This window comes from Erythranthe guttata, chromosome 14, assembly GCF_056151865.1.
Source record: "Erythranthe guttata isolate IM_541 chromosome 14, IM_541, whole genome shotgun sequence".
NCBI lineage: Eukaryota > Viridiplantae > Streptophyta > Magnoliopsida > Lamiales > Phrymaceae > Erythranthe > Erythranthe guttata.
In genome coordinates this window covers 22,542,413-22,570,402 of record NC_142546.1, presented here as the reverse complement: position 1 = coordinate 22,570,402, position 27,990 = coordinate 22,542,413, and the positions used below count along the sequence as shown (strand labels likewise).

The 27,990-nt window shown below is 34.1% G+C and overlaps 3 protein-coding genes across 13 annotated transcripts; 2 read left to right on the top strand and 1 right to left on the bottom strand.

Moving 5' to 3' along the window:
- Positions 1-15: 15 nt before the first annotated feature.
- Positions 16-6,556, top strand: REV (Homeobox-leucine zipper family protein / lipid-binding START domain-containing protein). 8 transcript variants are annotated; one of them, XM_088814427.1, is made up of 19 exons: positions 16-608; positions 880-1,094; positions 1,682-1,850; positions 1,955-2,040; positions 2,156-2,246; positions 2,352-2,447; positions 2,552-2,665; positions 2,744-2,827; positions 2,910-3,065; positions 3,169-3,243; positions 3,334-3,440; positions 3,939-4,107; positions 4,189-4,377; positions 4,796-4,876; positions 4,969-5,103; positions 5,194-5,525; positions 5,608-5,713; positions 5,871-6,020; positions 6,103-6,556. In XM_088814427.1, the coding sequence occupies exons 2-19, from the start codon at positions 880-882 to the stop codon at positions 6,250-6,252; spliced, it is 2,505 nt and encodes an 834-aa protein (XP_088670553.1). In that variant the 5' UTR covers positions 16-608; the 3' UTR covers positions 6,253-6,556. The 8 variants fall into 8 exon arrangements, with proteins under 8 accessions (XP_088670553.1, XP_088670552.1, XP_088670555.1 ...); XM_088814426.1 differs by having other exon boundaries at positions 68-608; positions 5,868-6,020; XM_088814429.1 differs by having other exon boundaries at positions 70-608; positions 1,682-1,841.
- On the bottom strand, positions 6,517-16,298 carry LOC105959134 (CASP-like protein 5A2). Its single transcript, XM_088814430.1, has 4 exons — positions 16,151-16,298; positions 9,548-10,099; positions 8,413-8,545; positions 6,517-7,028 (listed from the first exon to the last, which is right to left on the bottom strand). The coding sequence occupies exons 2-4, from the start codon at positions 9,766-9,768 to the stop codon at positions 6,837-6,839; spliced, it is 546 nt and encodes a 181-aa protein (XP_088670556.1). The 5' UTR covers positions 9,769-10,099; positions 16,151-16,298; the 3' UTR covers positions 6,517-6,836.
- A 1,896-nt stretch (positions 16,299-18,194) lies between these two features.
- On the top strand, positions 18,195-27,592 carry LOC105959129 (uncharacterized). 4 transcript variants are annotated; one of them, XM_088813082.1, is made up of 19 exons: positions 18,195-18,486; positions 19,866-19,969; positions 20,200-20,286; positions 20,498-20,573; positions 20,654-20,728; positions 20,834-20,887; positions 21,304-21,363; positions 21,499-21,615; positions 22,470-22,564; positions 22,672-22,877; positions 23,873-23,970; positions 24,353-24,456; positions 24,614-24,779; positions 25,093-25,215; positions 25,378-25,460; positions 25,796-25,934; positions 26,042-26,071; positions 26,239-26,309; positions 26,588-27,592. In XM_088813082.1, the coding sequence occupies exons 1-19, from the start codon at positions 18,448-18,450 to the stop codon at positions 27,291-27,293; spliced, it is 2,433 nt and encodes an 810-aa protein (XP_088669208.1). In that variant the 5' UTR covers positions 18,195-18,447; the 3' UTR covers positions 27,294-27,592. The 4 variants fall into 4 exon arrangements, with proteins under 4 accessions (XP_088669208.1, XP_012838619.2, XP_012838620.2 ...); XM_012983165.2 differs by having other exon boundaries at positions 26,585-27,592; XM_012983166.2 differs by having other exon boundaries at positions 26,039-26,071.
- Positions 27,593-27,990: the final 398 nt, after the last annotated feature.

Below are 27,990 nucleotides of genomic sequence, written 5' to 3'. Positions count from 1 at the left end.
CATAGTAACAGCAGCAGCAGCCAACACAGCACCATATATAAAATAAACCACACTTCTCCCATTTCTCGTATCCCGAGCTCTCTCTCTCTCTCTCTCTCTAAAAAGTAGTACTTCCCTTTTGTGTACAATCTTCCAATTCCTCTACTTCCTCTCGCGTTTTCTCTCCCCCCTTTTTTCATTTCATTTTTCAGTAGTAAATAAAAAAAAAATTTTAAAAAATAAAGATTCACTAGTGAGTAGTGAGTATTGACATGCCTGTTGTTGTTTCGTTCTCTCCAGTTCTTGTTTATTCTGACAGATCTTCAAACAGCTGTGCCGCCTTGAAAACCATTGTCTCTCTTCTCTCTCTTAATTCTTGTTTAGAGAGAGAGAGAGAGAGACTTCTGTCTGCTGCCTTCTTTGTTTTGCTTGTCACTGAAAAATTCTACTGAATTCCCACTTGTATAATTTGCGGAACCCTTGCTCTTTCTCGAACCTCGTTTTAGTTTCCTTGTAGTTTTGGCTGTAATATAAAAAGCCCGCCGCAGTTGTTTATTAGACATCAGCTTCAGCTTCAGCTACCTTCGTCTGGGTTTTATCGGAATAGTAATATTGCAGTTTGCAGCCAGGTTAAAATTTTATTTTGCAAGTCTAATTCAGCACTATATACTATATAGCAACAGATAAATCTCGAGAAATTAAAAAAAAAAAACAAAAAAAAAACAGATGATTTTGTCATGTTGTCGTATTGGCCGTATAATTGGTTCATAGATAACAAGGCGGCTTAGATTTGGTTAAGCTATTTTGGCGTATATCACTTGGTACAAGCTAAGTACAGATAAACAAAAGAAAGTTGGGTGTTTGTTTTCTTGAAAAAAAGAAATGGCTATGGTGGGACAGATGATGCAGAGGGAAAATAGCAGTGGAAGCATAAATAAGCATCTCGATTCCGGAAAATATGTGCGTTACACTACGGAGCAGGTTGAAGCTTTGGAAAGGGTCTACTCCGAATGCCCCAAGCCGAGCTCTCTTCGCCGGCAGCAGCTTATTAGGGAATGCCCCATTCTTTCCCACATTGAGCCCAAACAGATCAAAGTCTGGTTCCAAAATCGCAGGTTACTAATTTATCGATCCAACTTTTTCGTAGGATTGGATGTGTCCTGACAATTCTTTGATTGTGTGTGTGTGTTTAAATTTGGTTCTATTGTTGTTTTGATCAAGTGATGGGAGTCTTGGTTCTTGTTTAATTACTTATCTAGTATGGTTTATTTTAGGGGTAGAAATCGGACGGATCAGATTGGAATCGGAACTTTCGGGAAAAAATCGATTTTTTTATTTTGGAAGTGAAAAACTAATTCGGATTCCGTTCCAAAAAAAAATTTGGAATTTCGTAAATTGGATTGAAAAAATTTGTTCCAACATCGGAAATTTTCGGATTGGAGTCGGCGGAATTCGGAAATTCCAAATTTTTAGTCACATGTAACATAAAATATACAATAATATTGATATTATAAGTGTAATTTTCGGAAATTAAATCGGATCTCAATCTAACCTGTATTCCCAATTCCATTCCAATTTTTTTTTTTTTTTTTTCAAAAATCGGAAATTTTCATAGGAATTCGGAAATTCCGTTCCATTTTTCAGCCCTAGACTTTCTTTCGACAAATGCTCAGAAATTAGGTGTTGGTTAATGAAATGACAGGTGCAGAGAGAAGCAGCGAAAAGAATCCACCAGACTACAGAGTGTGAACCGAAAATTGACCGCCATGAACAAGCTACTCATGGAGGAAAACGACCGCCTTCAAAAGCAGGTTTCCCAGCTCGTATGTGAGAATACTTACATGCGGCAACAACTGCAGAGTGTATGTAATGTAATGCCCTTCACTTCTTAATTACCGTTTGCCCTTTTCGTATCTCATTTTATTTTATTTCTAGTTTCTTTTCGAATCTTAACTCGGTCGCAAATTTTCTGTAGGTGTCCGCCCCGAATGCTGATGCAAGTTGTGAGTCGGCTGTATCGGCCCCTCACCATTCTCTCAGAGATGCTAATAACCCTGCCGGGTAAGTTGGCTGAAATTGTTTTTTTTTTTCCTTGTGTTATTATATATTTACGATTTTCAGACCGCACTTGCTATATTTTTAAGGTTTAATGTATTTGTACGTTTTTTTGTGGCAGACTTGTCTCGATCGCAGAAGAGACCTTGGCAGAGTTCCTTGCAAAGGCTACTGGAACTGCCGTTGATTGGGTCCAGTTGCCTGGGATGAAGGTCTTCGAGTCATCTCTTTTTTCTTTTCTTTTCTTTTTTTTTTTTTTTTTTAATTTAATAAACGATAAATTTCTTCTAATTTAGATACAATTTTTTTTATGTTAGCCTGGTCCGGATTCAGTTGGGATCTTTGCGATTTCACAAAGTTGCAGTGGAGTGGCAGCTCGCGCTTGTGGTCTTGTTAGTTTAGAGCCTACGAAAGTAAGCTAGTAATACCGAAATCTATTTTTTTTTCAATTGTTAGCTATTTTTTAATTTTTTAATTTTTTTATTTTCTGATTTTTTATTTATTTATAATTTTACAGATTGCCGAAATTCTTAAAGATCGACCGAGTTGGTATCGTGACTGTAGGAGCGTCGAGGTTTTCACTATGTTTCCTGCTGGAGACGGAGGAACCATTGAACTGTTATACACACAGGTTAGTGGTGGTATATAATATATATCATAAAATTATTATTCTGTATTCGTTTTCTAACGAAGATTTTATTACTTTCAGACGTACGCGCCGACTACTCTGGCTCCCGCTCGTGATTTCTGGACTCTAAGATACACAACCACCTTGCAGAACGGCAGTCTTGTGGTATATATGCATATGTTTGATTATATATAAATAAATATTAATATTAATAATTTTTTTTTCTCTCTCGTTAAATCGATGTAAGGTATGTGAGAGATCTCTTTCGGGTAGTGGGGCTGGCCCAAGTGTAGCTGCAGCGTCACAGTTCGTTAGAGCAGATATACTTCCATCTGGTTATTTAATTCGACCATGCGAAGGTGGTGGATCAATTATTCACATTGTAGATCACCTTAATCTACAGGTATTTTTATCGGCACTTTGATTTTTATTTATTTTTTACTTTTTTTTTATAAATTACTGTAAGTCAAGATTAATAGTTTCACTGAATTATTAATTTAATTCAGGCATGGAGCGTGCCAGAAGTGTTACGGCCACTTTACGAATCATCAAAGGTCGTGGCTCAGAAAATCACAATTTCGGTACTGATTTTTAGCTCTAGTTAGGTATAATGTTGTATGATTTTAACTCTTTTTCGTTTTCCGACTCGTAAAATGTTGCCTTTTCTACAGGCACTACGATACATCCGCCAGATAGCCCAAGAGACGAGCGGTGAAGTAGTTTATAGTCTTGGCAGACAGCCAGCTGTTTTGCGCACTTTCAGCCAAAGGTTAATCAGGTAATCGAGTATTATAGTTGAATATTGACTAAATAGTAGGGGCTAGTAAGACGTTCAGTTGACAAGATTCATACTTGCTCAAATCCGCTATAAAAGTTAAAGCCCGCAATTAAGCGCTACTATTTCATTACATTAAAGGGCCCGTTTGGTTGGCAAGATAAGATTAGCCAAGATAAGATTAAATAATCTAATGAAACCCAATTATTTTATTGGAGCTTGCGACGTCCAACAAAAAAAACTCACTAGAAGGCAAGATAAGCCATGATTATATAATTTTGGCGGGTCGACCCGGCAATTTATTTGGTTAATCATGGCTTATCTTGGCAACCAAACGCATCCGGCTCCGTGAGATTAATTTTGTATGGTGTCTAAACAGGAAAAGACTATTTTATCCTTAAAACTACATTTTATGTTTTATTTAAATAGAAGTTTTATAGACAAGTGGCATGTAAGATGTGTTGAAAATTGTTGATAATTTGGTAATCATTTCCAAAACAGAGGCTTTAATGACGCTATTAACGGGTTCAACGATGACGGCTGGTCAATATTGAGCTCCGAAGGTGCTGAAGATGTAACAATTGCCATTAATTCCGCCAAAAATCCGACAACTAGTTCGAATTCTTTGCTTGGAGGAGTTCTCTGTGCTAAAGCATCTATGCTACTTCAGGTAGTACTCTCGATTTTTTCGCTACGATTGTTTCGACGAATAGCTGTGTGACACCTGTTTTATTATATATGCTACTTCTAGAATGTTCCTCCAGCTGTGCTGGTTCGGTTTTTAAGGGAGCATCGATCGGAGTGGGCGGATTTCAATATCGATGCCTATGCTGCTGCCTCTTTGAAAGCAAGCACGTATGGGTGTACGGGAATTAGGGCTACGAGATTCACCGGTAGCCAAATTATCATGCCACTAGGTCACACAATTGAGCATGAAGAGGTACATATATATGCTTTCCTCTGGTAAATTTTTTTGGGAAAATTACAGTTTCGTCCCCTATGTTTGCCACTAATTCAATTTTGGTCCCCAATGTTCACAAAAAACACATTTGGTCCCTCAAAAGTTTCAATAATTTAACATTTTTGGTCATTTCTTCATCAGTTAAAACAATGATGAGCACATTCTTGATTCCGTTAATAAGGGAAAATTGATGGAAAGGACTAAAAGTGTAAAATTTTTGAAACACAAGGGACTAAATATGTATTTTTGTGAACATGAAGGACCAAATGTGAGATAAGGTAAACTTAAGGGACGAAAAATGTATTTTCCCTCTCTTTTTTCCCCTCCAATTTTCTGGCTCAAAAATTGACCAGATGGGCTCAAAAACCGAAACATTTTTTGTCTTTTTGTATTAAAGATGCTTGAAGTTATTCGTTTGGAGGGACAACCGCTCAATCATGAAGATGCTTTTGCATCCAGAGACATTCATCTTCTACAGGTTTTTGCTTCTTTTGATATTTTATGTAATTTCAATTTTTTTAAATTAACAAGAATAAATATTTAATTTTGCATTTTTTATAAACTCTGCAGATGTGCAGCGGAGTTGACGAGAATGCAGTGGGAGCTTGCTCTGAGCTTATTTTCGCACCAATCGACGAAATGTTTCCAGACGATTCACCTTTGCTACCTTCCGGTTTTCGTATAATTCCACTTCACTCCAAACCAGTTAAGTCGGAGCATTCTCCACAAGATTTGATTAATTAATTTTTTTCTTTTATTTTTATTTTTTTAATTATCTGACGATGTGATTCACAGGATGTACTGAACACACACAAAACACTAGATTTGACATCGAGCCTTGAAGTGGGCCCCACAAGCGGCAGTGCAGCAGAAAATGCTGAGTCATCATCATCATCTCGCAACACACGATCCGTGCTGACTATTGCTTTCCAGTTCCCACTAGAGAGCAATTTACATGAAAACGTTGCTGCAATGGCTCGTCAGTATGTCAGAAGCGTAATTTCCTCAGTCCAGAGGGTTGCAATTGCAATTTCTCCGTCGGGATTAAGCTCCTCAGTGGGGCCCAGGCTGTCTGCAGCCTCTCCGGAAGCTCTAACACTTGCAAATTGGATTTGCCAGAGCTACAGGTACTTTTTGAGTTTTCCATTTCCAACCCTTTACATTTTAACTTTCATATTTTGAGACTTGTTTTTTTTTAATTGTTTTCAGCTGCCACGTGGGATCCGAGTTGCTACGAGCTGAGTCATCGAGTAGTGACTCAGTTTTGAAAACTCTTTGGCATCATCAAGATGCCATCTTATGCTGCTCCTTGAAGGTATGCATGCATGCATGCATGCATGGATGGTTTTGCATTTATTTACACACACACACACACACACACACACACATATATATATATATATATATATATATATATATATATATATATATATATATATATATATTTATGTTTCCCTTTTTGGGTATAGCAGGCAGTGCCAGTTTTTATATTTGCGAATCAGGCTGGGCTAGACATGCTGGAGACTACTTTAGTTGCTCTACAAGATATCACGTTGGATAAAATATTCGATGATTTGGGGCGAAAGGCTTTGTTTTCAGAATTCGCTAAGATCATGCAACAGGTAGTTTTTTGATATGGGGCTGCACTTCGGTTAAGTCTGTTTTTGATGTATTAAAAAAAAAATTAATTTCCTAAATTTGCAGGGATTTGGTTACTTGCCTGGCGGTATATGCATGTCGACAATGGGTCGACATATCTCGTATGAACAAGCTGTTGTGTGGAAAGTCTTTGAGGCAGAACAGAACACCATGCACTGCCTAGCCTTCTCGTTTGTGAATTGGTCGTTTGTTTGAATGCTTCAAATTTAATTTATGGATTTACACTTTTTTTACGAAATAGAAGTACAGATTGCATCCAGAAGAAGGATTTGAAAGACAAGATGGAATCGAAAGGTGGATGCCGAAAGTTTTGTCGTGTTCATACTTTCGTTAGTTTATTTTGTGTTTATTTTTTGGTAATTTAATTTAAATTTGCCCTGTATGTACTATGTACTAAAGTTTTGATCCTCCAGTGTAAATTCAGTTTTTTGCTGTATTGTGCATGTAATGGAATGAGTATTGATAAGTTAACCTAATTATTACATCAAAACATTTCGAAGTGACTGGCTTCTACAACGCTGTGTCATTACGATCTAGTTTACACAGTGCCGATCAAACCAATTTTGTACAGAAAATACTACTGAACTTGCACTATGTATGTATATATATATTTACACACGACAGCAACAATTTTCCGAGGTTGTGTGCATGTAAATCATTATAATTGCAGCAAACACAACAGGTTACATGAAAAATACGAAAAACCACAACATATTATCGTTCTTTTTTTTCTAAGGCTGGAAGAATATTTCACTCTGATATAAAGATTTTGTCCTCCATCATCGTGAAGCCAACGACCAAAAATTTAATAAGAAAGAAGGTAATGCGGTGAACCAGCTGAGGAAAGCCATAGCTGCAGCGGTTTCAAATTCTGTGCAACTATTCTTGCCACATGCCCCAAGATCGTTTCCGATTAGGACAGTTATTCCTGCAGATGCACATGCTGCAGCAAACGTTAGGGTAGATGTTACCTGCATCAGCCAGTAGCACAAGGGTTAAGTTTTCATAAACAAGAATGTGTCGTTCCTTATCTTACTATATAGTAAAGCAAACCATTGTGAATTGACAAAAATGTCGAAGCAGGAACTTGTTTTTGTCCAGGTGATATAAATCGATTAAAAATTAGTGTAGAGATTTTCCAAAGAGGGATCGGAATATTTCACAATAACAACACGCTTCTGGTGAGCTAATTTACATTTGATTAATAGCACTTAAAGGCCTAAATTTTGCATAATAGTTATGATATTTAACATTATCGTAACTTATTCAACTCACTTGAGCATAATTCCAAGTAAACAGATCCTTGTCTTCCATGCTAAGACTATAGTTAACACTTCAAAGGTTCTAATCCTATTCAATAACCTTCGTCCTATCGGATTAGAGGTTGCTTTGCTGTTTGCATACATTGTTAATACTAGTTCCATTCTCTCTCCTATCCAACAACTTTTGCTGAATACCAAGATTACCACAACGACGCTCCTGCATATTTTCATTACATTAAGATATGCCAGCTTGACTAACTCAACAAATGTGCTCAATTTTTCTCTCGATTTGTTCTTGCATTCCAACATATCCATTTCACTCATTGTTCTTCACTATCTTATCATAGATGTCTTTTCACTGTATAGGCCAAAATTTTGCGAGTGCAATAATAGCATTCTTGCACGAATCTTATGTACTTGAATTCTGATCCAACTCTAAATAACAGAAAGCACTTAGTACTGTCATTTTTCTTACTTTTACATTATAGTACAGTTATTAGTTAAGTTTTGTGCCCGACTGCTGTGATAAAAGGAAACTTAGGCTCAAACATAATATACTAAGTAATCCTAAGATCAATTTGATAAATAGAGTATCTTAAGGAGTGAGAATGAAAGAGTAATGTTAGATTTTCAACAAGTGCTAAAATTAGCTGTGTTCCTGATTCATACTAAACAACCTTACTATGGTCTTCCCCTGCAAAACATGCAATTCAGACCCCGGGTATGGTTACCTTAAATTACAATCAAGAACAAGAAGGGATGGATAAAAGTTATAAACAAGTTCGACTGTAGCTAAACGAAAAAACTTGAAGCGATTATAATTTGGAATATTTTGGTAATTTATAGTTAAACCAAAACTAATAACCTGAAACTAGAATATCGTCTGACAGAGAAAGAAATGATGGGTTTTGTAATAAAACACAGACTGAATGCAGAGAATTGCGTTTTCACAAGTGCATATGTGATAATGTTGATTGAGAAGCAGCCTCTAACATTAATGTATGTTGAGAAATCAAAGACAAAAAAATCACTAAATCCAACTGTTCTGACAAAAAAATGCTCCATCGGTATGTAGCTTGACAGAGTTACTTACCCCATCACCAATAGCAAATAAACTAACGATTCGAGGGTTCTGCAAACGACGGCCTACAAGAAGTGCGTACGCATCAACAAGTGCTAATGCAAGGCTCCACAGGCTCTGCAAACCAGCAGCAGCAACAAGGTAGCTGAAAAAAGAAAAAGCAACTTCAATGCCAGGGTATATAAGAACGCACCAAATTAAATACTTTATTTTATTAACGAGGACCATGATCTTCAACCATGGAAAAGCCCCCATAAAAATTTCTACAGTCACCTGTGAAATCTACACGTATGAAAAAGTTCAACTTCTGAACCTTCTCTTCAGTGAATCAGATATTAGAAGAGGAGGTCGACACCACCCATCTAAATTCTAATAGAAACTATTTACGCTTGGTCCTTTATATGAGAAAAACTCGGTTCATGCAAATACATTTGAAGGTGAGCATTCAGATAACTTAAACCTTCTCTATAATTTAGAAAGAAATTACAATAAACATGAGTTTTTAATCTGAGCAGGTGTTTGCAACTACCGTCGGGATTGAGGAGTTATATATTTCCCTGAGAAACGCCGCCCACATAAGGAACTTCATATAGCTCCCCATGCCTTTTCTAGGGACTTATTCCTACGATTAGTACTTGAAATCTGAAACCCTACATTTTTTGTTTTCCGATTCATTATATCTTTCTGTGCATAACCTAGAAATTGAAAAGTTTCTCTTGGTGTCTCAAGTACGTGGAATCACCTACCTACGCAGAATTCATTCAGTCTTCAATGACATTGAAGTCGAGCAAGCAATAGCTGTATTGTGCTATTAGCTATATCTAAATTCTAACTCAAGTTATCCCTAACATAGCTTCGACAAATTGAAATTGGATAACCAAATAGGCAGCATGAAGAATCACAATTGCCAATCACCGCAAATTTAGAAATTCTTTTCAGCTCAGATACAACTTATCTTCTGTATTTAGAAATTTCTTTCAACTCATACAATTAATATTTGCTGAATTGACAACTTAATTCGAATCATCGTTCTAGAATTTCAACACAGACGGCAAAAGGAAAGATTACAAAAATGTTTGAATACCTCAACCCAAAAATCGAATGAGTAAATTGAGAAGATAAAATAACCAAAGGAGGATCGATTTACCAGAAAGCGGTGACCGAAGGAAAATCACTGGTGGTTGCCATGACAGAAAGCGCCACAACCGCGAACAACAGCTGAAACACGCGCAACACCAGACCACCGACTGTCCCCGGCGTGCCCTGGATATCCTTCATCCTCACGCGCGGCAGTGGCACGTTCCCCCCGCCCTCCGTCTGCATCGGCGGCGCCTCCACGGGGTGCACCGCCCCCTGGCCAATATTCATCTCTCTTACTAATAATTCCCGATTCCTTATGGATTACTCAAAAACTTCAACAAATACAGCAGATGCAAACGAGTGTGGGTGCGATGCCGTGTGAGTTCGGCGAGCACGTCGTCGTTTCGATCTGCAGCGGCAGGCGATGAGTTGTCGCCTAAGGCTGAACTTTAAGCTGAGGATCGCCGTTGATTTGTATCATAAGACGGAGGTAGACCGGTGGAGCACTTTTCAAAGTCCGGTGGGCCACTGGAATTGAGCTTGGTCCACTCCGGCAGTAGTCGACCAGTAAATTGTTCGTTTGTTCTAGAGCTAAATTCCCAATTCCTTTGTCAAAAATCTATATATAATATAAAAAGAGGATCTATGCCTTCTTTGAATGACATGTGGCAAATTCCTATGTCATCTTCTCAAATTGCTTAGTTGTCATTAAATTGCTTATGTGTATTAGTAAATTGCTTAGTTGTCATTTTTAGTTTGGTATGTATTTAAGTTGTTTCCTTTTTAACATTTGCACACTCATTTAATCATTACCACATATACATATTTTTTCATTAAGTTTATATTTACAAAAATAAATAAAAAAATATTTACTTAGGTAATTTTCCAAAAAAACGTAATATGCTGATTGTATTTTTTTTTTGAATTATTTTATTTAAATTACAAATTAAAATAATTATGTTAATAAATTTGTGATTTATTTATTTTCATATTGTAATAAATATTTATAATATTTTTTTTATAATTTAGAAAAAAAAAATTATCAATGTATTAATAATGTATCACGCTAGAATAAAATAATCATAGACTTTATTAAATGGATTAAACCGGTAATCTATTTGTTAATATATTGTTATATAATGAAATTGAATTAATGTGTTACCAGATTTTACAGTATCAATATACTGATTGCCAATCAATTATTTAAATTTCAAATTTTATACAATTTGAATTTCATTTTTTCCTTTTCAAACGTTACCAATATATTTTGCGGATTTACATTTATGAATTTGATCTCTTACTTATTTAAGTTGATTGCTTACAGTGATAATGGAAATGTTATTTAATAATCTTCCTATCAAAATGAAACAAATATATAAAATTAAGCCAACTTAACAAAATTCGGACAAAAAAATCAATAATTGTAATTATATTTATCTATTGTATTAATTACAAGTTAATCAATCACTTCTAGAAATTATAAGATTTTATGTATCTTTCCTTATCAAAAATGGATTCCTTTTTCTGTCAAAAAAATATGTATATATAACTCCCTCAAACAAGAAAAATGGTGTACACCATAACATATATTTTTCCGTAATTTTGTTCATATGTATTGTTTTTAATTTATTTTGTTCGATGCCTATTTATTTTACCAAATAGTTTATGTAACTTTAGTTTGTCGAAATGTTTGCTTATAGATAATTTTTTTTTTTTTTTTTGTATAGGTGCACGGCTAACATCGTGTGATGAATTGCTGAAAAAACAATATTATAATGTTGTACATCATGCAAGGATTGTGATTTGCGTAAGATTGTAAACGTTTGACAAGTAAAATTGTATGCAATGATAAAAAAAAATATTTTACGTATTTTGTTTTATTTATAACAAAGATTGTAATATTTTAGATTAATATATTTTTTTATATTTAGTATTAGGTCCTTTTGATTTTATTAATTTGGTACTGTTATAAGAATTATAAATTATATTTTTATATATATTCTTTTAACGTTATTACATCCTCATTATATAAAGTGACACATACGAATTGATTTCTCTTTTCCAGATCTTGCAAATTAACCAATGTTTTGAAAACCGGACCGGACCGGCCGGTCCGACCGGTTCAACCGCAAACCGGTACCAGATCCGGTCCGGTTGAACTTAAAAACCCGAAAGTGTGAAAAAACCGGTTCAGTTGTTTGAGAACCGCGGAAATCCCGGTTGAACCGGATAAACTCGATGAAAACCGGCCCCAAAAACCGGGTTTATGCAACAGAAAGACGAAAAAATTCTGAGAAAAAAATTGAAAATCTTTATATGCTTATATTGAAAGTTGGGTCTTTGAAGAAGGTTCCCCACAAGATTAGTACAAGGTATTGTGAATTGTGGTAGGGGATTAAGAAAGAAGAAAGAGAAAATAAGAAACAAAAGAAGAAAAAAAAAATTAATAATATTTTAGATAGAAGCTGAAGAACCGATTGAGGACATGATGCAGGGGGAGAAAAATAGGGTGGGCGGCGGAAAGTAAGATGAGAAGATGAGGTAGTCTTCATAAATCACATATTAGGGCTTGAGTAAATGGGGGTGTATTTAGTAATTTACATAGAAGTCTTCATCTCTATTAATGCATATCAGAATTATTATTATTAATTTACTCTCTATAAATGTATATGTGGTAAATAAAATAGGATTATTAATTTATTATTTGGTATTTATGATATATTTTATATTTGTGATGAATAGATAATTTTGCGTATATTTTTTGACATTTTTTTATTTTAGAAACTATAAGAATTATATATAAATGATTAAAAATAAAAAGATGAAAAAACCCGGTCGGACCACGGTTGAACCGGTCCAACCACGACCCAGTTGGTGGTACGGTTCAATGTCCGGTCCGGTTTTCAAAACATTGAAATTAACTATCCAGATTTTCTAATTCATGAATTCAGTTTCTTACTTATTTAAATTAATTTGTTTTAATTATTTGTGGTTAATATATGGAAAATACCGTACTTTATGTATGTTTGCTTACAAAATGAATATCCGTGTGTGCGTGTGAGTGTGTGCGCGCGTTTTGTTCACTATTAAAAGGAAAAAAAGTTGTTTAATACTCATCAATTCACTACTATATACATATATATCAAATCATTGCAAATTTACCTAATTAATGTTATCAAAAAATTGATAATTGTACTTAAATATAATTTAATTGATAATTTTCAAAAAATATTAGATTATATATACCTTTCCTTAACAACATATGAATTAATTTTTTGTCTCAAAAATAAAATCTATAAATATAATAATCTTTTTCAATATTTTACAAATTATATCGAATTAAATCTATATAATATTTTAAATATGTAAGAATATAAAAGCTAATGTTAAATAGAATTGGATGATTTGTGTTATTTAACAAATTACCATATATTTCGTATGAGATATTCTTCCATGTTCAGATTTCTCCATCTACGGTGCCATAATTTATTTTTTATTATTTAACACATGTTTGTATTAAAAATTCAAAATAAATTTTAATGGTTATTAAATAATATTATTCCTGAATTATATATTGGATACCTTTTATAACAGATCCGTTTTTTGTTTACCTTAACTATACAATAATAAGTAATAACAAAATTATTAGTTTATTAAATTTCCTAATATAGTATATCATTTTGTATAAAAAGTTTCGCAAATTCATCGGCAAATTAATGCAAAAGGAATTAGAATTATTTTTTTGTTGGCACCGTTAACTCTAATCTTTTGCACGATAAAATGGTTCGATAATTATCCTCTGAAAGTAAGTAATTAGTGTTCACATTTTTCTGATTTAAACCAATTAGTCGAAAACTACAAGTAAATTAAAAACCACTTTGTATCAACATCATAAAAGACACTTTGTGGATTGAATAATTAAACACACAAATTGTTTGTAGTGTGATTTTTGCATGTGTAGTTAGGACTGTGTGGTTTTTAACACTAAGGCCCCGTTTGGTTGGCAAGATAAGATTAAATAATTTAATGAGACCCAATTATTTTATTGGAGCTTGAAACGTCCAACAAAAAAAACTTATTAGAAGGCAAGATTATATAATTTTGGCGGGTCGACCCAGCAATTTATTGAGGATACCAAACATCAAATTAAGTCCAACTATTTAGTTAACCATGGCTTATCTTGGCAACCAAATGGGGCCTTAATGTATTATTTTAGTATTGTTTAACGTATGTAATTTTAGTACTATTTAATGGATATCAACATCATAAAAGATGAAAATTGAAAACCACTTTGTATCAAACATGTTGATACATGTATAAATTATTTATCAAATTAATTTCATATGAAAATATAAAAATATAGTTTAAATCACATTGTATAAACATTAAAGGCTATAATATAAAATATTTACGGATAACAACTAATTTTGCAATTATATTAAATGAACATTAATTACCTTTTTTTTTCTTTTTTATTATATAATTAAGTGTTGTTGTTTTTATTTATTTTATACATGTTTTTTGTATTATTTATCTAATAATTCAAGTAAATGATACTAAAGATGCAAGATCCAATAGTATGCAAATTCATAGAGAGTCAGAGACGATAGGTAAACAATTATTAATTTATCGTTCATTCACTCGACAAATCCCATATTTCTAATATCTTCGAATTCCAAGCTAGACAGAGGGCTGAAATTCGAGTTAAGCATGTTGGTTATCTTCACATATCCTATGAGATCACCGATCATATCAAATAATTTATTTCTATCCAATATTACAAATGGTTATGATCAATCAATCTTTTACTCAGATCACTCATTATATCAAATAATTTAATTATTAGATATTACAAATGGTTATGATCAATCAATATTTTACTGAAATATATATCTTTCATGATAATTATGTCGTATACAAAAATTTTATTATATAGATTTTCGAAAAACATGTATTTACAACATTAAATTATATATTTAATAATTATATTTGAGTTGCAGTGTCTGATAATTTCTTACCTGAAAAGGCGTTGCAAAAGAATTTCGAAAAACAGGTTTTACAACATTAGTATTAGTATTATCATCAATATCAATATTTGTATCAATACTAATATATATTAGTATCGGTATCAGTGTCCGTATTAGTGTCAATATCACTATTAGTATCGGTATCAACATGAACATTAGCAGTAATATTATTGTATTAGTATTAGTATTAGTATTAGTATTAGTATTAGTATTAGTATTAGTATTAGTATTAGTATTAGTATTAGTATTAGTATTAGTATTAGTATTATTATTATTATTAGTAGTAGTAGTAGTAGTAGTAGTAGTAGTAGTAGTAGTAGTAGTAGTAGTAGTAGTAGTAGTAGTAGTAGTAGTATTAGTATCTGTATATGTATCAATATCAACATTAGTGTATTACTATTATTAGTATTAGTAGTAGTATCAATATTAATTAGTAGTAGTATCACTATGAGTATCCGTATGAGTATTAGTATTAGTAGTAGTATCAGTATCAATATCAGTATCTATATGATTATATGTATCAACATTAGCATTAACATTAGTATTAGTGTATTTATATTAACATTATCATTAGCATTAGTGTATTAGTATTAGTGTGTAAGTATTTGTATTTGTATTAGTATTAATGTTAGTATTAGAATTAATATAAGTACATATTAGTATTACTATTAGTATTTGTATTACTATTAGTATTTGTATTAGTATTAGTATTCATATTAGTATTAGCATTAGTATTAGTATTGGTAGTACGTAGTATGAGTATGAGTATGAGTATGAGTATGAGTATTAGTATGAATCTTAGTATGAGTATGAGTATTTGTATTAGTATTAGTATTAGTATTAGTATTAGTATTAGTATTAGTATTAGCATTGGTATTAGTATTAGTATTAGTATTAGTATTAGTATTAGTATTAGTATTAGTATTAGTATTAGTATTAGTATTAGTATTAGTAATAGTATTAGTATTAGTATTAGTATTAGTATTAATATTAGTATTAGTATTAGTATTAGTAGTAGTAGTAGTATCATTAGTAGTATCAGTTTATGTATCAGTTGATACTATCAGTATCGGTATATGTATCAGTATCAATGATGCATCAACATTAACATTAATATTACTATTAGGTCCCATTTGGTTGGCAATATAAAATTAGCCAAGATAAGATTAAATAATCTAATAAGACCCAATTTTATTGGAGCTTGAAATCTCCAATAAAAAAAACTCATTAGAATGAAAGATAAGCCAAGATAATAAGGCAAGATAAGCCATGATTATATAATTTTGCCTGGTCGACCCGGTAATTTATTGAGGATACCAAACATCAAATTAAGTCCAACTATTTAGTTAATCATGGCTTACTTGGCAAACAAACGGGGTCTTACTGTATCAGTATTAACATTAATATTAGTTTAATTAATATTAGTATTAGTATTAATATTAGTATTAATATTAGTATTAGTATTAGTATTAATATCAGTATTAGTATCAATATTAGTATCAGTATCATTATCCGTATAAGCATTTATATTAATATTAGTATAAATATTAATATTAGTCTTAGTATCTTTTATTTCGTTGATTTTTTAGATTAATTCATTTTAATATTTGAATTCATCCCCGTGCATCGCACGGGTGAAATACTAGTAACAATAAATATAAATAACTAATTTCTAATTTCAAATTAGGGGTTTTAGTTCGTAAATCCTTCAGACTAGTTTCATTTACTATATAGTCCTCTGTACTGTAAGTTACGCATTGTATATCCCCGTTTCAAGTTTCATTTGCAATTAGCTCCATATTGTATTATCTTCCTAAACTTATAACAAAAAATCGAGAAAAAAGAGCCATGCTCAACTTGTACTTCATTTTCACGCCATCCTAGCTCCGCTCATCTACACTGCTACCATTTTAGTTATCCATCTCATGTCTGAAAAATGAACGTACCTGGGGATAGTCAACAACCCTTGGTTGAAGAGCTAGTATATTATCGCCGTCAGAATCATCAGCTATTTGTCATTGCAGTCAAGAATAATGAGACTCTGAAGGAACTTCTCGATGTTGTAGCAGAAAAGTGTGCAGTTACAAATCCAGATTCATTAGTTCTTTAGCACTTGGATATAATTGTCTCAGTTGACCTAAAATATAATTGTAGAAAGAATAAAAAAACTGAGTTACGGAGGGATCAAGTCTTAAAATTAGCAATTTCGAAAAAAAATTGAGTACAAAAACTAATTTCGGAATTATTGGAATAAAAAAATTGTTCGAAAAATCATAAATTTTCGTCATATTATTAATACTGGGCCAAACATCGTATTGAGTTTTAATGAGCCCCTATTATTGGGCCTTAATATATTTTGGGATATGTAGCCCATTATATACCAATGGTGTAATGCAGTTAATTTTATTTAGCTAGCCATAATATATAGACGCATTTAATAAAAAAAATAAAAAAATTAAATTGGTTAATGTCGGCTGATTTAAGAAAATTATTTCATATTATTTTTCCTATTTTATATGTTGAAAGAAGAATGTAATGGCTTGTATTTGATGACAAAAGCTTTCACTTGAATAAAAAGTAAAATGACATGGGACCAATCCCACATCACTCCGTCACCATGTATATTAGGGTACTAAAGATGACCATCACTTTCACTCTATCACTACGAAAAATCAACATCTTGATTGAATTTTATTTTAGCTATGGCATGTCAATGTATGTATGTATATATACATGACATGATTTTAGAGGTCTTCTATATACCATATATTTGGTGGACTGTACTAATAGTTTTTTCCCCTCAATTTAGATATTGACATGTACATTGGGAAAATTACGGTTTTCATTTCTCAAGTTTGCACATATTTCACATTTGGTCCTTCATGTTCACGAAAAACACATTTGGTCCATCATATTTCAATAATTTAATATTTTTGGTCATTTTTGTCGATCTACCATTAGTCCGTGAGTTAAGACAGTGTTTGACACATATGCTTGATTCGACGAAAAATTGATGAAAATGGCAAAAAATGTTGAATTTTTGAAACATGAGTAACCAAATTTGTTATTTACGAACATATGACCAAATGTGAAATCGGTGCACTTGATGAATGAAATTTGTATTTTCCCCCACATAATACATAAACGCCTGCAGAAAGAAAAGAGAAAAAAATAAGAAAAGAGAAATTTGATTGGCTGAAGTGATCCAAAGGACCTCCTTTCGTCATTAATAGGGCAAAAAATCGCGAACCGAGGGATGATTTGGGGGCCATCGAGATATATATATACCCAGTGTCAAAAAAAACCACATGTTTTATTTTTAACAAGTAATAATTTTGTTTAGTACATTTCTCTAAATTCTTTTTCAATATATTGTCAATTGACATTGCACTAGAAATCCAAATAATTTATTTTATTTTATGCTCAATTGGGGCATTTTTTGTATTTGTTACACCAAGTCAAAGTACATATATTAAATAAGATTTTTACACATGCACATACATACATACATCCACATACATATACATACACGTGAGGCATACATAATACATCATCTTGTACTTTTCCACCCCCCTACTTTTCTTTCCCTCGGCGCTCGCCCCCCTCATCTGTGCTACTAATTTTAACTACTTATTAACATTTGAAAGAAAAAACTGAAAAAAAAAGAAATAAAATAAAATAAAAAAAAAGTCGCAGGCCCTTGCTCGATCTTTGCGGCTTTCTCCCCTTTCATATTTCGACTTCCATAATTAGGGTTTTTCTTTGCCCCCACCACTCATCTTTCGCTCCAAATTCTACCAAAACGTTTCCTTTTCAAATCCCTACATCGATTCAAATTATAGGGTTTACAGAGATCTATCCAGCTTCCTCCGCATCGTCGTCCCCCGCGGATATATACAACCGCCGTGGTCTTTGTGTTTGTGCAGCAGCATAGGCAACTATGTTTTGGAAGCTTACTTCTCTTGCGTCCTCTTCTCCTGTAAGTCAACCAGACGAATATTTTGCTTGTTTCCGTGTCCTTTTTTCTTTGCCTGGGAATTATGAATTATTGAGAGTTGAATTGCGTGGCCGATGAAGTGGTTTTGGCGTTGAATTTTCTCATTTCTGTGTTGGTTAGTCTGTTGGGAATCTTGAGCTGTGGTCTAGTTTGTATTATGTTGTAAATTATAATGGATGATTTTATGTGTTGTCACCGATTCTTCAGTTGATGATTGATTGTCCTTGCTTTTTTATTTGTTGACATTTGAAACTGAGCAACTTTATGGTTTTTGCTGGTGCATTTTCAGTTGCTTCTTTTGTTAAATTGTGTGTTGATTTTAATTACTAGTGATTCATTGAATTCTGGCGGAATTATGCTGAATTTCATACTTATTTGTCTTGTGGATAATCGAGGAGAGGGAAACGGTGATCTTTTATATTTCTTTATCTGTTGTTACTTGTATTGTGTCACTATGCATGCATCAAGTTGTGTCGGAAGTCAGACTCAGTTGTAAGTTGTTTTCAACATCAAGTAATGCATTGATTGTCATACTCTTTTTTCTGGTTCTTTCTTGCTGAGCTTGTCTCCAACATTTTTATAACTGGTGACTGAACTTAATTTTTTCGAAGAGATTTGATTTGCCATTTGACTGATGCTCAGCTATTTTTCTAATTAAAAATAACTCTTTTGGTAGAGCTTTTAACCCCTGAGCTATTTGATATGATTGTTTGGTCCTTTGATCTACCATAGTTTTAACTTTGGAGATCCACACAGATTGCCTTTTGTTAAAATAGATGGGTATGTAGCTATAAAGTTAATGCATGGTCTTAACTTGATGTGGCCATGCCTTTGTTTGAGGTTGGCTTTGCCTCAGAGAGGAAAGTGGTCTGGCAATTAGGACTAATATAATATAGAATGTTTAGGTCTACACTTCAGACAATGAATACTTCTAGTTTGGCCTATCATCCGTACAAGTTGTGAAGATAACTAACATTTACTCTAGAAACCAAATGCAAATTATTGAAGTTGCAGAGCATGAACAATTTATTTTCTTCCAACTAGTTAATAATATTGATATTTAATGACCCGGCCTATCCTAGTTAACTGGCTATAGCTTTTATCTAATTAAGCCATCATATCGATCGGTTGTAGATTCAGGTTCTTCTGATTTCCTGTCTGAACACCAAACCTCTTTTATAGTTATGCCTTGGGGAAAATTATTGAGATTGCTATGTTTTAAACTCATCTTATCAAACTCTTGAGCATGGTTTTATTTAAAGGTAGCGAGAAGGAAAACCATATAGGTTAACAAGTATATTAGTCTGAGTTTATTGCATTCAGAGATTGCTAATGTTAACATCTATATTTTGTGAGTTCAGGTTGATTCTGTGTTAGACAAGGAAAATTTTACATTGGAAGAGCTTTTGGATGAAGAGGAGATAATCCAAGAATGCAAAGCATTGAACAGTCGCCTCATAAATTTGTATGCCTCCCATCTCAGCTTCATCTTTCTGCCAAGCACGCACGCACACACACACACACACACACACACACACCACACACACACACACACACACATATATATATATATATATATATATATATATATATATATATATTATGCATATATATTTATATATATGTCCCATACACAGTACTTGAAAATAATGAACTGTTGATTCTGCCTTTAATGTTAAAGTTCATCGGTTTCAGTTTGAGAGATAGAGCTCAGGTTGAACAGCTGTTGCAATATATTGTCGAGGAGCCTCCAGAGGATGCAGATAGCAAACGAACCTTCAAGTAGGTCAATATAGTTCTGGAGGAAAGAAAATTTGTTCCAGCTCTTCAATTTCAAGTTTTACTTGTTAGTTGTTTTTTTTATGTTTGGTTTTATTCAAGTCTCACAAGGACTCCTTGCTTAAAATTCTTTCCAGAAAGGAGTGAAGGAAATTAGATTTGACTATTTTGTGGAAGATATGATTTGTGGCTTGAACATTGTTTCATAATGTAGGTTTCCTTTTGTTGCCTGTGAAATTTTTACATGCGAGATCGATGTCATCTTGAAGACTTTGGTGGAGGAAGAGGAGGTGAGATCATCCTATTGATTATTTTATAGTGAACTGACAATTTGATGCTCATTCCGACTGATGGTTCCATCTTATTGCAGCTTATGAATTTACTATTCTCTTTCTTGGAATTCAACCATCCTCACAGTGCATTGTTGGCTGGTTACTTCAGCAAGGTTTGGAATGGGTGATCTTTAAGCTTGTACAATATTTCATACTCGGTCTCAGTTGACTTTTGTACTGATTAAAACAACTCTTGATGTAATCTCTGCGGTGTGCAGGTTGTGGTGTCTCTAATGTTACGGAAGACTATTCCACTAATGAATTATGTAAAGGTGATTTAAGTAAAATTTGTTATTCTGTGCTATATGTGCTTATATCGCCGTTCTTAAAAAATGTTGTTCTACCCATTCACCTGTTCCTTTTAGCAACAGCTTTTTGCTTCTAAATCAAAAGCCCAGCCATTTTTGGTAGAACTTTTCATAGCAAACCCTGATAATTTTAATCAGAATGATGGTAGAAAAAAAATGCCACACAATATTGATTTCTCACACTTCCAACTGATGCACATCACTATTGGGGTGTGATAAATTGCATGCATCCCGTCTTGCCAGCCAATGCAACTCCCTATATTCATATTTAGCTGAAAAAAGTTGCTATTGTATTTTGTGAAGCTGGTCTTTCTTGGAATCCTTTTGGATAAAGAAATATTTCCACAAAATATTAATTTTCTTAAGAAATTTGCTTGCAGGCCCATCCAGATGTTCTTAAGCAGCTGGTTGATTTGATAGGTATCACATCCATCATGGAGGTTGGTTCATTTATTAATCTCTACTTTTGTCTAGAACATATTGTTTACTTAAATCATTGCCTACTAAAAATTGGGATTTTTGCTTCTGTGATGCTTGTGGGTTTTATCTGTTTCTAATTAGCTTGTTATTATCAGGTCTTGGTTCGACTTGTAGGTGCAGACGATCATCTATACTCAAATTCCTTGGATGTTATGCAGTGGCTGGCTGGTAGCAACTTGTTAGAAATGATTGTGGATAAACTGAATACCTCGGTAAGTTCGAGAACTGAAGATGTGTCTTTGTAAGAACCTTTTGCTGCTTTAGGAGGAATCCTACTATCCTTTCAGCTTATAGTTTTGGTTGACACTTGGAGCAATATCTAAAAATAAAAATAGCCCTTCCTATAGCATATGATTCCGTGTTTTTATCTTTAATCTTAAATTTTGTTAGGCAATCTCTACAAGTGCATTATGCAGTTATACTTGTATTTTCTTACTGCTTGTATGCAAAGTGATGTACTACATGTGCTTTTCCTGCATTTGCTTATCGAATTCATACAATTGTCAATTTTCCTCACAGACATGGTTAGGTAACTGATACTGATAGTATATGGACTAAGTACACAAGGCACGGTATGCATATACTTTTTTGTTTTTGGTCTAAGTGCACACGGTCAGTGATGAACAAGTTTTCTGATGAACCTTAATTTGCGGCTCTTATGTGGTGCTTATTACCATTTTTATTCATGTGAGAGGTTACGCAAGTATAAAAAGAAAGAAGTTCTTGTGTATTGAAAGGTTATGATTTGAGATTTGTTGAATAAAATTTACTCTGACACGAATGCTATTATGGTGATTTGGTTATCATCCTCTTGCTTTAATAAGTGCTGACTTGTGTCTTGTTGTCAGTGATTGCTTACGTTATTGATGCTGCCAGACCTTATAATTATATATCTTATTCTTTAAAATTGAAAACCCGGGGTTATTGGGTGTGCTTTGTCTTACTAATCTCATATTTGTCAGCTTTGCCCTGTATTAATCATCCATTTTTTTATTTAATACACACCTCAACAAGTGGCTTCATATGACACATATATTCTTATTATGGCATATTTTGTGTCCTCTAGTGTCCTCCTGAAGTACATGCTAATGCAGCAGAAACATTATGTTCTATAACCAGGAATGCGCCATCACCTCTGGCCACTAAACTATCCAGTCCAAGGTTTGCAGAGCTTTGAATATTTCCCTTCAACAAAAGGATCATTTTTGTCCTGATGCCATGTAATGGTTTGAATAAGCTTCGACTCATTAACTTCTCTTTGCTTGCAGTTTTGTCGCAAGGATATTTGGTCATGCACTAGAAGACTCGGCTACTAAATCTGCCCTTGTGCATTCACTTTCTGTGTGTATTTCGTTGTTGGATCCTAAAAGATCAGTTCCTTCCCCAGTAATGTACTCTTTCAGAAGTCAACATGTCTATGAATCACCAATACATGTTAATCCAGATACTGTTGGTGCAATGCTCCCAAAACTAGGTGAGTTTGTTGCTGAAGATTGTGGGTATTGTATAGACTTGTGTTATGGAGTATTGTATTAAATTTTAATTGTTAGACTTATTTACGTTACACGCATTGTTTCTACACATCCCTAAAGAGAATAGTGAATTATTAGGATTCTATGACCGTCATTTTGTACGCTACTATTATCATGGTCATGGATAGTATGAATGCTGGTATATGGGATCATATGAGTGTTGCCATACATATTATCTTATGGGACTCGTTTGAATGTTGGTATACATATTACCCGATGGTATCGTAAGAATGTTAATAGACATATTATCTGACGTCATAAGAACATTTTCACACATTATCCGATGTTATACTTAGATTTTATGTTCCGTCAATGCTTGGACCGTCTTTTAGGACTTTTAAGATTCAAATATCTGTTGAGTGGAAATGTTATTATAGTCCCAGCACATGGTACTGTTTAGATTAGACAATACATATTATGTAACACTTTCTTTAGATCATGTATCTTGTTTGATTGGATAGCATGAAATGAAATACACTGCTGAGGTCAGACCTCCAAGGCTCTCCCTCCATCTTATAGAATAAAATGTCGGTGTTCCAATAAACGCATTGCTTTTTTAGATATTATATAATAAGGAAATGCAAAATAAAAGAGGGATATTGTAAAGTAATGCTAATTGCTATCAGAAGGTGAATTTAATGAGAGCATAAATGATTACAAATTTATATGGATGCAATACATATGGGTGGATAAGGGTATGTTCTGTGTGGTTTTCTTCCTCTGATCCTCGTGTTCTTTGGGGTTTCAGTGGGGAGGTTTGAGGCAAAAGTCATATCTTTGTTGCAAGCTGTCTTCTAAGATGCGTATTTTGAGAGCAGAGAGTATTTTTGAACTTGCTAAATAGCCAAATATTACATGTTCAACTTTTCTTTATATATGTTCACTGTTTCTATGTTGCATGCACTGAAGCAATAAGTATCTAAATGTTTGTGTTCAGGTGAGTTGCTGATGCTTTTGAATGTTTCATCCGATGAGAATATTTTACCCACAACATATGGTGAATTGAGACCTCCTCTTGGGAAACATCGTTTGAAGGTTAGTGGCATGCAATCAATCATTATTTTCTTGTCAATGGACCTTATAAATAGGACTATCTCTTGATGGAATAGTTGAGCTTCTCAGAATCTGCCAGAAGTGAAGGAAATTTTTTCTTACTCTATATGAAAAAAATTAAGGAATTTTTATGAATGTTGGACGTTACGTTTGAATCCTTTGCATTATAATTTACTTATAACTTTGGATGCGCGTTCACTTCCCTTTATAGCTGAGGGTTAATGAGTCATGCGTATCATGAGAGAAAGTAACCGTATCTTTCATTTATATATACAGAACTGTGTGTGTGTGTGTGTGTGTGTGTGTGTGTCTTGTTCTTACCTTGGTCATTTCACAATGTTCAAATTGTGATACCTTATTGTAGATTGTTGAATTCCTTGCCGTACTGCTGAAAACTGGCAATGAGGTGGCAGAGAAGGAGTTGGTCAGCTCTGGGACAATTCGAAGAGTCATTGATCTCTTTTTTGAGTAAGGATCATTTAATTTTGTGCTATCCGTTTATACCTTTGCAGAGATTAATACTAGTTAATGCAACAAATGATCTTAGATTCATGTCTAGTGGAAATTGGTTTAAGGAATTAAACTCGCTAATATTGTCACTAAAAATCTCATCTTTCTGGTGCAGGTATGCCTACAATAATGCTTTGCACCATCATGTGGAGAGCATTATTTATTCATGCTTGCAAAGTGAAAATAACTCCATTGTCGATCATCTTCTTCTAGATTGTAATTTGGTTGGAAAAATTCTTCAAACAGAAAAAAGTTCTACACTTTCTGGTGTACTTAATCAGGTAAGTGTCCGTTATATAAGTATGCGTTTTAGGGCGCTGTTCCCTGCTTAAGCTGCATGGAGAAAGATGATGTTGTTTGAATCATAAAATTAAGAATACAAATCCTTTGCTTCCTGAAATAATCCATCCATTTTATTTATGTCATCACGAAACACGTCTTATTTGGTCCTGGTATATTTTCACATGTTCTGTGTTACTTGATAGATCTGTACTTAACTTAAAACCTCTCCCCCCTGCTTTGCTGTCTTTCTTTACCATTTCTTTGTTAAGTATGGTAAGTGGTCTCTAATGGTGATTCTTCAATCAAGTACAGCCAACTTTAGCTGCTTCTGGGAAGAAGGCTTCTCGAGCAGGATACTTTGGACACTTGACACGGATATCAAATAAACTTGTTCAGTTGAGAAACACTGATAATCGCATTGAAAAACGTCTTCAGGTGGGTGACAGATTAATTAGTCCATCGTAAATTGGTTAAATAAGCTTACATGCATACGAGAAATGTACTGTTGTCAGTAGAACAGATGTTTCCATTTGTCTTCCTCCAAAGTACTCGTATAATTTGTCCTCGGCTCATGCACTTCTTCCTATTTCGCTTCAGGAAAATAATGAGTGGAACGAGTGGCAGAAAACTTTGTTACAGGAGCGTAATATGGTTGAGAATGTTTATCGATGGGCTTGCGGGTAAGCCTCTTTTCCTCTTATCGACTTGCCACATTACCTCGGTGCTCAAACTTACAAGAGTAGACTTGAATTCTGCATATAGATATTTAGGCCCTCTTTAAATGAGGACTTTTGGAATCGGACAAGCCAACAAGTCAATAGGATTATAGAAGTTGGTCCTCTGTCTGCTTGGACACCTTTTTATTGCAGTATGACTTATGCACACATAAACAAGCATTAGATTTTTAATTTTAGTATTTCATGTGGAGCATCGCAGCTATTTCGCTCTGCTTAGAAATGTCTTTTCAGGCTCCACTGAACTGTGGTTCCAGAAGATGATTATTCTTTCTTTGCAGGAGACCAACTGCATTGCAAGACAGGACCAGAGATAGTGACGAGGAAGATGTTCATGATAGAGACTATGACGTTGCAGCACTAGCAAATAATTTGAGCCAAGCGTTTAGATACACCATATATGATAATGACGATGCTGAGGTAAATGTCAAAAGTGGGAAGAACCTCTTCTCTAACTCCTTAAAACTTTCCCAGAAGTAAAATATTGACTTTTTTTGAGATTTATTTATGATTTGTATTCTTAGCAGGGTAGTGGATCTTTTAATCGTGATGATGAGGTAATCTGCATGTCCAATGTCTTTATTCTTCTCCGGAAATACGGTTGCCTCTTTTCTTTTATTATTTAGTTCCATGAAAAAGGCACACTTAGAAATTGTTTTTCCACAGTCTACTCTTTCTTAATGAATCCTCCCCGTTTTCACACATGCAATTTCTGAAATTGTAGGATGTCTACTTTGATGATGAATCTGCTGAAGTCGTCATTTCATCCCTTAGGTTGGGCGATGACCAAGGGAGGTGAGTGTTTTTTGCCTTTTTTTGATGATTTTTACTGCACTCATGACACATTAGGTGTTCCGACTAAGATAGCGTTTCTGGAACTTTCTGTGACATTGTAGTTTGTGCTTCGACATCCAAAAAATAATTTCTTGCTAGTTATAAAGAACAGAGTGGTACATAAATTTATGCCAGGGATTAAAAAATGCATCAGACTTCTTTTACTCATATGGCCAAGGCTAGCATTCATTTATTAGATTCAGTTATTGTATGACATCATTTATTCCTTTCTGCAGCAGTTTGTTTACAAACTCCAACTGGTTCGCATTCCAAGACGACAGAAACGGTGGCGAAGCACCTATGAACACCTCGTCTTCAGACATGATGGACGATATCAACTTGAACGGAAACACAAACGGCGGTAACAGCAGCAGTGATGATGAGGTCATGGTTGGGGAGGATGAGGAAATGACCGAGAGTAGAGCGTCCGAGTCAAATGGCTTCAGTGGATTCAACTCAGCAGACAATGACGACCCGTTTGGAGACAGGCCAATGCCCGAATGGGTAGCATGGGAAAACGGGTCAGGTTTTCAAGTCGGCAGATCCAGCGTGAACCCGTTTGATGACCCCCAAAGCGACATAACCGACAATATCGAGCATACAGCAGAGCCCACGACAGCCCCCGTTTATTACACTTTAAGTGGAGAATCTGTACCAAACGGAACAGGTAATATAGATTCCTCCGACTTAAGTCAGAAAACCGCTGCTGTGCCTTCCTTGTTTGAAGAGGATGTGGAATTTGTGGGGGTGGAATCAGAGGGTACAGAAAAGGCTATGGAAAATGCTCTCAAGGAAGGAATAGTTGGGGAGGCGGGCCCACTGAAAATGAATATCACTCCAAAGGAACTAGAGAAGGAGGATTCGGATGAGGGTGGTGCTGGGATGAAGGAATTTAATGATGCCAACTATTGGAGAGTTGACCCGGAGGTTGCTGTGCTGGAGTGAGTTGGTGTGGGACTGGTTATTTTCGACGAGCTTTATGTAAATTATTATATTTTTGCATCAATTGGGATCACATTGAATAGGCTCTCTATAGTTGTTGTCGTTCGTAATTTAATTGTTTGCACTTGTGCACTAGGTTTGTTTCGTTTTTGTTCTCTTTCAGTTTTGTCTAAAAGTTTCTGGGGACTTTTTCTTTTTTAATCGATAAAGAAAACATGATTCATCCTCGTGTAACATGATATATGACCGTAGAATTCTTTGTTGCCAAATTGGTGATGTGTTAATGATTTGATCAATTTGAACTGGTTGACGGAGTAGTTGATACTCGTTTAATTTTTTGTTCTCGCGACTTGGTTGTTATTTTCAGGAGGGTCATTTTGTTCAGGTTAATTTTCAGGTGCAAAAGAGTACTTACTAGTTGTGGTCTCTCCTTTTAGTGTTTGTATGTATATATGTATTTAGTTTGGTTTTGCTGATGATTTGAAGGGCCAAACCACTCTGGTTTTATTCATAGTTAGTATTGGATATTCACGTCATATAAATATAAACCTCGATTGCTAATGTTTAAACAAGGGAAGAATACATATTTTATCCCTCAACTTTGTACCGAATCACATTTGGTCCTCTACGTTTGCAAAAAAAAACATATTTGGTTTCTTATGTTTCAAAAAGTCAACATTTTTAGTCAATTTTTCGTTAG